Raw genomic sequence first — 13,093 nt, 5'->3', positions numbered from 1 at the left:
CCATTTCCCCCAAAACCATTGCACATGCAGACAACACAACCCACCTTCCCCACTGTTTTATTAGTGCCTGTCTCAGAGCTGGCTAACCCCTCACCCTGATGCTTTAAATGAAACCTTTTGTCAGTGTCCTGGTCTAGTGTTTAGAACAAACTGAGCGAGCAGTCTGTCAGGCCATGTTTGGCTTTATAGACAAGGGAGGGTTTGGGGGAGAGAAGTTACACAATACTGCTGGCCGCTCTCTCCAACACAAATGATTTATTGGCCAGAGAGAGCTGGAATGAAAGACAGAGATACGAGAGAGTGGCAGAGTAGGAGAAAGTGAGGAGGTAAAAGGAAGGGAAAGTGAATCGGACTGAGTAATGGGAAAGTAAAAGTGAGGGCCATGCAAGTGAGAGTGGACACTGGTTTAGCCAAAGCCTCCTGGAGCCAGCCTTTCTCTGGATAATGAATGGCTGGAAATCATTAAAAAGAACAAGAAAATGAAGGAGGGCACAAAGAGAAGGATGGTAAAAAGACATCCTGGAAAAAAAAAAAGGAAAAGAGCCTTTTAAGGCCTTCTCACCATGGCGCAACTGTGGACCGCCATCAAGAATTTAGCTCAACCCCCACATGGCAATCATATTCACCAAGAGACATTTGAAAGGGAGAACAAGTTCACCATCAACTGGAACCCCACATTAGTAGAAAACTGATACCTTTCAAGAAACCATTATGCCTTTACTATGAGCAATATCATACTGTTTTACTCAAGGTGCTGATAGACCTAGTGCTCTCTGTTAAATGATCCTGTCCACAGCCTCATGCAGCAGTGAACACAATATAATAATAGACCAGAAGGTTGAACAGAAGGACTGTCTTCACTTGCTTAGTGCCTAGAGTTGGAAGTACAGCCAGAGATTGTCTAGTGAAAGGTGCAAAAGTGATATTTTTTGTATACGTTTTCAAAAGTTCACCAAAGACTTGCACCAATTTGTCAGTGCATTTCCAGATCAATGCATTTCAATGAGTTCAACCCCATTTTTATTATGTGTTTTATTAACCTAACTGACCTACATAGACAACTCTTCTGCTCATCAAACAGCTCAGTCACTTTTTCTGTGTGTTTGACTGTGCATACTGGAGGACAATGCTGTTTTATCCACTGTAATTGGAATTCGGTAAGTGTAATTTGAAAGCCATTATTTTTAGCCTCATTAAGCTTTTTGGCTATTGGACACGCACACACACAATAAATGGCAAATTGGGGTTGGAGGAGGGGGAGGGGGAGGTCAGTGAGGAAACATAAAATGTGTCCCCGTCCTTCACATTTGATCTGTTAGAGTTTACAAGAAGAAAACCGCAATTAAGTTTAGTTTCTGGGATCATGTTTCTGGGAAGTTCTCCATCTGTGTGCACTAATGAACGTAACAACTTTAAATTACATTTTTAAAAGATAAAGACAATGAAAGTGACCAAAGTGCAGCCGTGTAGAATGGCACCCAGGAGTTTAACGTTCAGGGAGCAGACTTAGTCCTGAGCCAGACATGGTTACTGTACTTCTGACTAAAGAAACTGAAACATTCAAACAGTGAGTTAGTGGAGGAGATAAGATTTTTATCTTATCCACATCCGGGATGGTGTGGTGACTAAAGCCAATTCAAAAACTAAAGAGCACAAATAAGACCACACTGGAAAGTCAGATAAAAAAGGCAGCAGAGCCAGATTGGTCATTTATCAAGTGAAAACACAACCTATTTCGTCTTCCATGAGACCATTCATTGTATCCAGCTTAATCATACTCTCCTGGTAATCGTAAACTCATGTTTAGCACAGCACTCGGACTTGCATGTTGGGTCATTTGGAAGACAGAAAGGTCCCTGGTTAGCCATCAATGTGAAATGATGAATAAGAACCTTCACTTTTCAGTATAAAATTGTTTCTGGTCTGATTTTTTTTCTTGAAACTACAGCCAAGTCTGTTGTGCGCCGTGTCAGGTCAATCATCTGTCAGGGGAAAACACTGAGAGTAAGGCGAACTCCTTGGCTTGGATATGACTGGAAGACTGAGGCTGACACACACAGTGCTTGATTAGGGTGGACAAGCCTTTGCCAAATAACTTTGACATACAAAAATTAGAACTAAATTTAGTCCCATTTTACATCACAAGAATACAAATGATATGATGATGCGTTTTCTGATGATGTTACAATGACGCTCCCACATCACAATGCTGTTGTCCTGATAAAACTTTCATTTCAACAGGAAGGCAGTGGGTGTGGTGCAGTATTTTTATAATCTGTGCTCTCACCTTTTGACACTGGGTCTTGTGGTCATGAGATGGCCTACAGGACAGAGGATGGGCTCAGAGAATAGTCTAAAAAGTAATTTTTTTGCAATTGGGAAAGCCCAATTCCCAGAGCAAAGCAGTCCTCGTCAAATTGTTTGCACAAAACTGCCATATGTCCATGCTATGTAGTTTACCTTTTATGTTTCAATATAAAGTCAGTGTATGTTGGCATATATCCATGAATAATTAAGTTATGCCACTGCACAGTAATTAGAACAATAGTTCAGTTTGTTTGACCAAAACATTAACATGAATGTTGTATTATAGCATCTGTCTTCGTGGGTGGGAAAGCTGGTGAGGGTTCTCATCTTTCTTGCCGCACTTTCAATTCTTACTTGTTGGTCGCGACATCTGCACACTGGTTGTTAAAACTGGAGAGGATAACAAAATGGCATATTATGTTGCACCCTCCCACTGAGGCACATCGTGGTCAGCCTCCCTTCTGGCCGACAGCAGAGGTGGCCATGACGAAATCTACAGTCCATAGGGAATTGGGAATTCAGAACCGGGATGAAACACAAAAACAAGGGGAATGTTCTTTAAACATTTTTCTAGGCTTTGGGATGTGGGGTTGCCATTAGGTTGAGTGGCAGTTACAGTATCGTAGACCCTGATGATTAAAAGCTGTATAAATGGCTTTTCCCATGGTTTTGTGGCTTTGTGCAATGGGAACAGTGACCCCGCTGTAATCCATGGCTGTTTACATTCCAGCAGATCAGTTCCTACTGGAACCATGGGGAAGGAAGGGCAGGGGTTAAAGAAGACTCTCACGCACCATATCTCTGCTAAACCAACACACACCTCACCCAAGAACCACACTAAGTAAACAATTGACAGTGCTGCAATATGGAAGGCTCACATCGTCTTATCAACACGAGCTGTGACCAGTATCTCATTTACTCTTTATCCTTTCTCCTGTAGATCACCTGCTCCTCTTCCTTATTCAACTTTCAATCCTAAATCATCCACCTTTCCATCTCTTGTAATGTAACACAAACGTGTATGTACACAAGACTTTTTACTTCTTTCTCCACTTTGTTTCTCACAGCTTGCTGTGAGTGGAAGACTGGAGCTCCCCTAAAAGTATCCCTAATTTGATGGTCAGCCTCCACCCATTCTCTGCATTGAGTGCCTGGAGGCAGCAACACAGCTTAGAGGCCCTGCCCACTCATCCATCCCCTACAAAGCTTTCCTCGTTCCCAAACCAACACAAGACAAAAGCTCCACAAAATTGGTTAAAAAATAGCCCTTAATTTCATGTTTGACTGGGGTAGAAAAGGCAGAGGGTTTATGCATGTTTCAGCCTGTCAAAAGGTCTTACAAGTCTGAGGGCAAACACGCTAAGGTTGTACATGATCATGTCTGAGAGATCCAGGAGAGGCAGCAGAATAGTGTGTCTCAAGGTGAAAGAATGCACAAATGTGTGGGAAATGGAAGGAAGTTTGTCAAAACGCTCAGCTTTTGGATAGTGCTATGGGGCAGGGGTCCACTATTTGGATTCCAGTAAACACAGGAAATTATTTGAGCTAAGATGAAATGAGAATGACTTCAACAGCTGAAACGTCATGAGAACATCATGTTCTTGTTGGAATAACAAGGATCATGGCTGTGATACAGACCAGTCAACTGTGGTCAAAACTGTCTAAAAGCAAATGTAATTCGAGTGTCTCTGAAAAGGGCCTTTTGTGTACTGCAACTCAATAGGTAGCCTCATTTTATTTGCAGGTACACTGTGCTTCCTCAGTCTGGACTAAAATACATTAACTGACCAATATGAGAACACAAAGTGCACCGTCTTTTCCAAGCAACTGCAAATAAAGTGAGGAAATATTGCAAATAATACACCAACAACAGTAATAAAAGTGTGTCAATGCAAAAGCTTTTGTAATCTAAGGATGTAAAAAAAACAAAAAGAAACAGGCTATGATTCAGTGTGAGATCAGAGACCACAACAGAGACACTGTAAAGTAAAAAAAAAGGAGCCAAGATCTTATCATGCATTTGTGTGTGTCAGTAAGAATAGGTTATAATTAGGTCAAAGTATGGTCAATAGGAGCTCGGTGTTGTGTGGGGTATTTACGAGTGCATAGCGAAGCAGTTATTAGAGCGTGGGTGTGATAATTTTAACTCACACTGATGTCATCAAAGTGGCTTTATGGAGCTGGAGAGTTCTTTGCACACCCACATACCTGCCCTCACCACGAGGTGATAATGGATTTTGTGTGTGTACGTGTGTTTCTCACATCACTTAAACAACTTCAACAGCTTAATCATACAGCTGTGTACAGGTGACCTGTTTTCATATTGTTCATTTTTCTTTAAATGACTCTAAGACCAGCATTAACTAAAGACTGTCAAAGCTAAGGTCAGTTTGAATCTAGGGATTCTCTTTGCAACACCTGCTCCTGACATGGCCTCTGCAGTCAAGCACCCTCTGTCCCAGGTGCGTTCACTCACACAAACACAGAAACATGTGCAGCTCAGCACAAACTGTAACTCTGTCCAATCCAGCCTTGCGCATTTGTTTCGATGCTGTGTCTGATGTTTTTTTTATTTTTCTCTACAGCTACTGTAGAAAGGCTGGCTCACCATATGACTGAGCCTAGAGACAACCTCAACCCACACACTTGTGCTTTGCTTCCAGAGCATTCTGTCCTGTATCCCTACAGTCAGGAAAGAGACAGCCAGAGCTCTCCACAAAACAGAGAATAACTGTCCCATGTTATACATGCCATGGTCAACTGTTGCTGGACAAAGGGACAAAACATGTTGCCTTGGCAACGCTCCCCTGAAATGACTGCGTTGGGTTGCTCTGGGAAAATCCAGCTTGTACATTCAGCAAATACTGGACACTGAACTGACAGCGGATTTCATGAGTACATTTAACTTATGTCCGTATTTACAGATAATAAATAATCCCATGCTAAAATTCAGTGAACTAGCTTAGACACATTTAAACTCCCTTCTTTAGGCCTATGCCAAGAACAATCTACTAAAGCTGCACTAAGACATTAGCTTTGCATGGCAGCACATGTTCTATGCAGGCCAACATTTCCAGCTATTCACCCTCTCCATCCTTCCAATCAGTGATAGAACACATTTTCTCTTTGTTTTGCTCATGTTGCAGCTACGCTTTTTTCTTTTAACCACTTGTCTCTTGCACATAACCATGGCAGTGGTGTGTTGTGTTGGGTGTTCACTGTAGGTGGGCAACCCTAAACCTATGACTCCAAGAACCCTGATTTCTCCCAGGCCTTTGCTGACCCATTCCTTTCCCCCACAGCGGTGCCACATCCTGCAGGTTGGGACCACAGCCCATCTAGGTTTGGTTAGAGCCAAGACACAAGAGCCATAAAACCAGGCCGAGAGGAAAACAGAACGGCACCTCCTCATCTACAAGCCCAACCAGTGGTCTCTGATGGGGGGCTCTGATGTGGTCTGGAGCAACGTTACCCTGGTGAATGCTGGTAGTCTTTAGATTTAACCTGATGTCACTCACAATAAAGCTTTGACTGATCTTAATGTCAGTCTCTTCTCTCTTCTTTGTACTTAATGTTGATTGTGGCCATCTGAAACATTTTGCACTGTACTGTTTAACTGTGTAATATGCATACCGATTAATGTACAACACCATGACATGAGTGGCAGATACGTATGCCAATTAGCCAAGTTTGTGCAGCTGTTTATTCGACAACCATCAATTATTCTAATGTGCCTTGTGTGGGAAGTAAGCTTCTATATTTAGGATCACTTGATAATTCCAGCTCCAGACCCTGCTACCCCCCTCTCCTTTTGATCCTCCATTCAGAAGGGAGATGAAAAGATGAAGAGTGACATCCAGAGAGAACGATGAATGGAAGGAGAACATCCGCCTCTTTCCTTTGTTTCTTCCTGTAAACACATCATCCATCCTTCTTCTGATGCCTCACAAATACAATTTATTGGCTCCGGTTTGAAGAGGTCATTAAAGACAGCACAGTAGTTCTTACCATGTTTTCCCTTTCCCTGCTCTTGGATACACTATGTAAATAGTAGCCCAACCATTCAACATGTAGCAGATTTCTGTAGGGTGAATGCAATGACCCTGAAGGGCACAGAAGATACAAAGCATCCCAGTTTCTGCTGCTTCTTTTACATAAAACGTCTCAGCATCTCTCTCCTCTGCCAGTGAATGCCACATACACGCAGTACGAAAGGGTCAAAAGCACTAAAGCAACTACTTCTGCTTCCAACTCATTTCAAAGCACATCCCACACTCAGAAAAAAAGCTGTTGAGCGCTGCTATGGGTCAATCAATAAACAGTGTACCCACATGCTGCACTGGATATAGAACTGAAGAACTGTATCACATTCAAACAAATGAGAAACATCAGTTCAAAGGAAAGACAGTCAGCCTACATAATAATTCCTGAATTATCGTATTCATCGACATTCGATTACTGGACCAATAAAGATCACTGATGACATCAATCTCCCTAGCTTTGAGTGGTTTTTCCAGTTTTTCTTCCAGAACAGGAAGTTGCCAGGGGGCTCTTGCACAATGTGTTAGCCACTTAAACAAACACACACAGCTCGGCACATGACTTTTAGTATCAACACCATGTGGTGTCACTTCATTCTTTTTGACACTGCTGTGCTAGTTAGCTTAGTGTTTAGCACATTCACTAAATACTCTGTTGTAGGCAAGAAAGCACTGGTGTTAACAGTGTGGTGACTGCCTGGTCTATTGGCAGTGAGCCTCTGCATGTATGCCTCAGACAAAAACACTGTTAACAAAATAACTGCAGTAACAACGCCAACTATTGACTGACAGAGTGTAAAAAGAATTATTCTTCCTTGTTTTTAGAAAACATCTACATGTTAAAGGCTTTCACTGAGACCAACTCGTTATATAAACACAAATCACCTTTTCCGAGACAAAATTACTCAACGAGCCACTTAACTATCATGGGATGTATTAATATATAGCATATCGATCAACAGTTAAACCTACTGTAAATTGTAATTAAAAGAGCCAGTCCATCATTAAAACAGACCTCATTGCTCCTGTCTTACATTCTTATCATGTTTCAGTAAGCAGTATCCCTTGTTTGTGATCTGTTCCCATTTGTGTTTTCACTTACTGTTTGGTAATGCAAACTCAGCACTTCCTCCACCAGTTTCACAATTGAACACTTCCAGGGGTTTAAGAGGTCTAATTCCTTCCCTTCATTGACTGATATTGTCCTGAGCGTCATTAAAAGAAGGTTAATGGAGAAATAAGCGCATATGAGAGTCAGAAACTCAAAAACAAGAGATGGGTGTGTGGTGAATCTGGTCTGATTGTACCAATGTGCAAAATGAAGGCTGTGCACAGTAAGTAGACAGCACATGATACTGAATTTATGGTGCAAGCCATTACAGCACAGATATATGGGAAAGTTCAAATAGAGCACACCACCAGCTAGTATTTGATATCAGGCCATTATTTCAACATCAGCTTTTATTTTAGGATTCATTGTATTTAGAGGTTTTTACACAGAGGAAACAGAAGTCAGCAGCTGACATGAAGAAAGCCTTTACTCACCATTTCGTCCAGAGCATAGCGAAGTAAGCCATGCTCGTAGAGGATGAAGAACCTCCTTTGCCATTTCTATAAAAAGAAAGAAAAAGAGAAATTCTTGAATTACTGACATGGTCACATGCTAGATATCAGTGTCAGTCCCAGAAGTAAACCTCATCAGCATTTTTGTTACACATAGATTTTATTTATACAGGATGATACAACAGTTTCATCTAATCTGTAAAATTAAAATGAATATCATCTACTATAGACCCGGTCAATACGTTGGTACACACACATGCAAACAGTAAACACTCAAGATCAAGTGCGCCTTTGGGAAACAGTTGTCATGCAATAGCAAACAAGGTGTTTGGGACACTTTCAGCATATACCACGTCACAAGGTTTTTAAGATATAGCTATCTTCTTCATCATTGGCTTGATCAGCTCTCCACCCCCCCCCCCCCCCCCCCCCACCCCCCAATCCTAAGGCACCGTTTTGTCTCAGTGTTAAATTTCCTGGGCTCCAATTCCAACACAGCCCAATCCATGAAATATTGAGAGGTGCTTTGTAACATAAAAGGCACTGGAAGGTCTCAACAGAGATGTTGATAACCCTCACAGTTGATGTTAAAGGGTCATTGCGGTCATATCCATAGAGTCCATTAAAAAAGTGAGAGATATGTGGCTTATGTGGGGCTACTAAAGATCAATTATACTGTGCCACCCTCACAAAATAGAGCCCCAGTCCTGCAACCTGTCACACTAAAGTGGTCCTCAAACATGACTCATGCAACACATCAGCACTTTTTCTCTGTTATTTGTTTGTTGGTCAGTCAAAAAAACCTGACCAACATTGCTCACCTCAGCACTACGTACAGGCCACCAATTATACCCCCACAGTGAAAAGCTGATTGTAAGAATAGGCAGAACACGAGTGGTGATGTCAAAGCAGCAGCAGACTGTTGACAGTAGTTGAGCTGAAGGATCCAGAGGTGCTTTTTCCAAAAACCCATATGGAAGCCATCAGTGTGGCTGTGTGAACTGGGACTTTTCCTTCTCCTCCCCCACATTCTCCCTACTCCTCTTTGGGATGCACCACCACAGTATAATCCTGGAGCTGATAAAAGAAGTGGTGCGACAGAGCAAGGCTCCCATTACATGATGCTTGGGGAGCAGGATTCATGAACTAAAGTCAATATTAGAGTCATTATTGCCTGAATATGAGGCTTCTTCTGATAGAGGTCCAAGCCTCCCACGGGAAGCTGCTGAGTCCATGAAACAGCTACAGAAGCTGCAACACAGACCTCCTGTTTGTCAGATGTCAAATGCTTGCCAGAATGGATAGCAGAATCAAAGGAAGGACTAGTCAAGCCAATTGCCTTTTTTAACTTACCTGACAGCCTCTGAGCTGCTCTGATATACTAAACTTTATCCATCTCATACTCAAAGCTGTTTAACAAAAAATCCTAATAACTGCACCTATTAACTCTCAGCATGACCAGAAACTACAGACCACAAGTCAAATAAAGTTGTTCCCTTTACATGACACCATTCTGTATTCATTAGTTTTGTGAAGCTCTACCAAATGTCCCTTCATTAAAAAGGAAGTTAAAAACAATGCTCACTTCTGAATGTATTTCATTTCCAACTTCAGCAACTTATGAAACCGCTTACCCGAGATCTGTGTAAGGGATTGTCAAAATTTGTTCCCTCGGGCGCCAGCAGCAACCAGCCTCCATATATAGGTTTTGCCTGGTGAGGGGAAAAACACAATTACAGCATTGAAAGCAAACACTAAAACAGGGACATTAACATATCGATTAACGGTTCAATTATGCCATAGTCATTCACTGTAGATGCAACTGTAGGCTAGTCCCTGGGCTACAAATTGTGGCCCAATATCAGACAGCATTAACACACACACACACACACACACACACACACACACACACACACAGTTTTACTGCGTGTGTGTGTGTGTGTGTGTGTTAGGTGTGTATTAGTCACTAGCTGCCTCGAATTGACTGCAGGCTACATTCTCCAGCTGGCTGTATTCCAGAGCACCATGCTGCCCCGGAAAAAAAAAAAAGGAAAGGCTAACACACATGATTTTCCCTCTGATCCTCTAAGTGGGTGGACTGGTGGGTGGAGGGGGCAGCAAGAGGCAGAAGTTAGCTAGAAAAACAGTGGATGAGAAACAGAAGAGAAAAGTGGTACAGAGCCTGGGAGCTTTTGTGGCTACAGATTTGCAATTCAAACTTGTCCTGAGAAATGCAAGTTGGCCTGGCAGTCTTTCTTAAATAGTTCTGGTACATACTTGAACTGTAGCCACACTAGTAGTCAGCAATTGTTTGCTGAGCTAAAAAAGCCCAGAACCACTGCAGGGCTGTGTGTAAAGGAGCACATATTCTTTACTAAATGTTTACACACAAATCTTACCTACACTTAAACAGCTTAACAAATTAAAAGTCCCTTGCGTAATTTAACTGTACTTCAATTCTACGGAACAGTAGCCTACAAATAAAGTCGAGCAGCTCTGACATTTACAGCCGCCTGGCACCTCCATGTTCTTCTATTGGTGGTTTTGATTACAGTCATAATTTCAGCCCATGTAAAGCCAAGTATAATCCACCATAAAATCCTCTTTCACTTTGATTACAGGAGGTACAGCACATTTCTCAGTTGAGTGACTCTGTAAACAAAATGACATAACAGGACTTTTCAATTATAAATCCAAAGTTATCATAACAGAAGTAAAGAGTTTGAGCAGACTTGCAAGAGAAACAACATCCAACTCTTGATTCACATTAGAAAAACTTAGTACCTTGCAGATGAGATTAGGAGTAAGTTATTTGATAATGGGACTACTAGAAAGGACAGTAAGAGTTGAGAGGGAATCAAACTGATACTAGGACACTAGCTTCATCCATTCCTGTGGAACATTAGTGTAAAGCCCATAGAGAAATACTGAGACTCAGCACAGCTTAAAAAAATGTCCCATCTCTCCTCGCATGACCTGACAGCAGCCCGAATGGCAAGGCCTCCTGAGACAGGGAAAAAGACGAGATGAATCTAGGTCATTTTTTACCCTTCAATGGTTCACTGTTTAAACCGAGTAATTCGAGTGTGTTCGTGTGTGTTCATTTCGCAACGGCCCCCCAACCTCTTATTCCCTCCCATCATAAATGACTATGTAATACTGCACCGACAGCGTGGGCCTTAGAGTGGTGAGGTGGGGAGCCAAAAGGAATGACAAAAGTTCTGGCTTGAAATATGCACAGAATGAGATTCACAGGCCTTCTGTGTCTTATTGTTGTATGACTTTTAAACAATAAGCAACAAGATCTACATGTCTTGGGTCATCAGTCTCTGACAACAAATGATAACCTTTCACTAAGTGCAGTCATCACAGGATAAGCTTGATAACCAGTGGGTCAGAAATTCCGGTGGGAAGGCCAAAAACCCTCGAGTCTATTTCCATCCTAACAGGGAAGCCACTGGTCATGATGGAGAACATTACAGGAAAATGTAGAGCCGTGTCCTCACCCGGCCATGTTGAAGATATGAGCAGCCGAAGAGGTGTCATTCAGATAAACTGTCAACCTGGATACAGGTGATTCTTAACCTGTCCTGTTAAACAGCTTACCGAAAGGTGACATAAGCCAGCAGAGTTCAGTGTTATCTGATGCCACCATTTACAACCTGCCAATATCAACAACACAGCCCAGCAGAGTGCATTAGTGGAATACCTTCATTTGTGTTTTATATATGAAAACAAAATGCCTTTCTAAAAGCCTCCCACTCTCCCATCTTAGTGCCTTCAAGTGTGGACTTGATTGTTGGTTAATTTGGGAATAATGGAGGCAACCATTCGGCAAAGAATAAGATTAATGCCAGAGGGATGTATTATTATTGCATGTAACGTTATAGCAAGTTTTAAAAAAGATTTTAAAGACATAACTGTAACCCAAATACAACAACTGACAGTGGGCTACTGTGCTGGAAGGCATGGAGCTGGGTGTAGGCCTATATCTGCATGAATTAAGGTCAATATGCGCCCTCGGGCTGGAAACTAATTATGTCCAATTAACCTAACCTTTGCACTTCATGGTCTGTTGACATGACTCAAGTCTTTGAAATGGGCACATCAAACGGAAAGATACTAACGGACTTCCTTTTTCCATTACTATAAGTTACACAGACAATATCACAAGAATGAAATGCTATAATAAACCTAAAAAAAATAAAATAAAAATTTCACCTGATTTAAGTCTTCGTCGTTGAGCAAATGTGATTCCCTGGGCTTAAAGCAGTTCTGGCATTTACTTTTGTTGAAAATGTTGGCTTGAAATTTCCGACAGGGGTTTTCTTTGAATGACATGGTTGTTGAAAAAGGTGACACTTGATGAGAAAAGTCTTTGTTTGAGAAACAAAACTGCTCAGTTCTCGCAGGCAGGTGGGTTGATGTCAACTTGCGGATGGAGAAATATAAAGTAACATAAACTATAAAGCATGAAGTCCGTTAAATAGTGCGCTGTTCACCTGTCCTAGGTTACCTGAGGCGGTGAGTAACCTCTCGTTAAGTGATATCTATGACGGTCATCTTGAGCGAGGGGTCGCCTCCCGCAGCTAACGTTGACCAGCTAACTTTTGTTGTTGCACACAAGCTTTCTAAGAAGTTAATAAGTTGTCGAAAGCGAGGAGAGATGTGCGCGGTCTTTTCCTCAGTCACGTCCTCCAACGAGGTGTGGACGTTTCACAGGTGACATTCCGGGCCTCGAGCTCACTGCAATGGTCCCGTCTGCCTCCATCGGGCGGAACGGCTGTACCGAGGGAGGGAGTCCACTTTGGCCCCTCTCTCTCTCTCTCTCTCTCTCTCTCTCTCGCTCTCTCTCTCTCGCTCTCACTCTCTCTGCCTGTCTCTCTATCTAACAAGTGGTACCGCAGCCATTGCCTTTAAATCTATGTCACGCTTCTAACGTCTCTGTTCAAGGCCAAACACCGTTATCCAACTTTGGAAACGCCATCGACGCGGCTGTCATGCCGATGGATACATAGCGTCGGGTCCCGTCTGTCGTAGCAGCCTTCTCGCTGGCACTGGTACGCAGTCTGTGGTTGCTGTTTACGTGAAAATCCTAGCCTGGGCCGGACAGCCAGTAGGTGGAAGGATAGGGAGGTACTCAGGAGAGACTGGAGTGGTGAGTGACAGTAACTGCGACCAAT

At 42.4% G+C, this 13,093-nt stretch overlaps 1 protein-coding gene across 6 annotated transcripts in view; it reads right to left on the bottom strand.

The window, feature by feature from the left end:
* mpripa (myosin phosphatase Rho interacting protein a) overlaps positions 1-13,043 on the bottom strand; it is a 48,086-nt gene extending 35,043 nt beyond the window's left edge. For 5 of the 6 annotated variants that reach the window (XR_002761009.2, XR_015437565.1, XM_023411182.2 and 2 more), the window contains exons 1-3: positions 12,132-13,043; positions 9,545-9,622; positions 7,893-7,958 (exon numbers count right to left, since the gene is read on the bottom strand). Coding sequence is in view for 4 of the 6 variants with exons in the window: in XM_023411182.2 (XP_023266950.1) it covers positions 7,893-7,958; positions 9,545-9,622; positions 12,132-12,251 (264 nt within the window). In the remaining 2 variants the exon portion in view is untranslated. The remainder of the gene's footprint in view (positions 1-7,892; positions 7,959-9,544; positions 9,623-12,131) is intronic. The other variant, XM_023411184.1, reaches the window with a different exon arrangement.
* Positions 13,044-13,093: the final 50 nt, after the last annotated feature.

Source organism: Seriola lalandi, unplaced genomic scaffold (assembly GCF_002814215.2).
Source record: "Seriola lalandi dorsalis isolate HSWRI2012SDOR001 ecotype SW California unplaced genomic scaffold, Sedor1 jcf7180002054464, whole genome shotgun sequence".
NCBI classification, from domain to species: Eukaryota; Metazoa; Chordata; class Actinopteri; order Carangiformes; family Carangidae; genus Seriola; species Seriola lalandi.
This window is presented reverse-complemented; position numbering and strand designations above follow the sequence as displayed.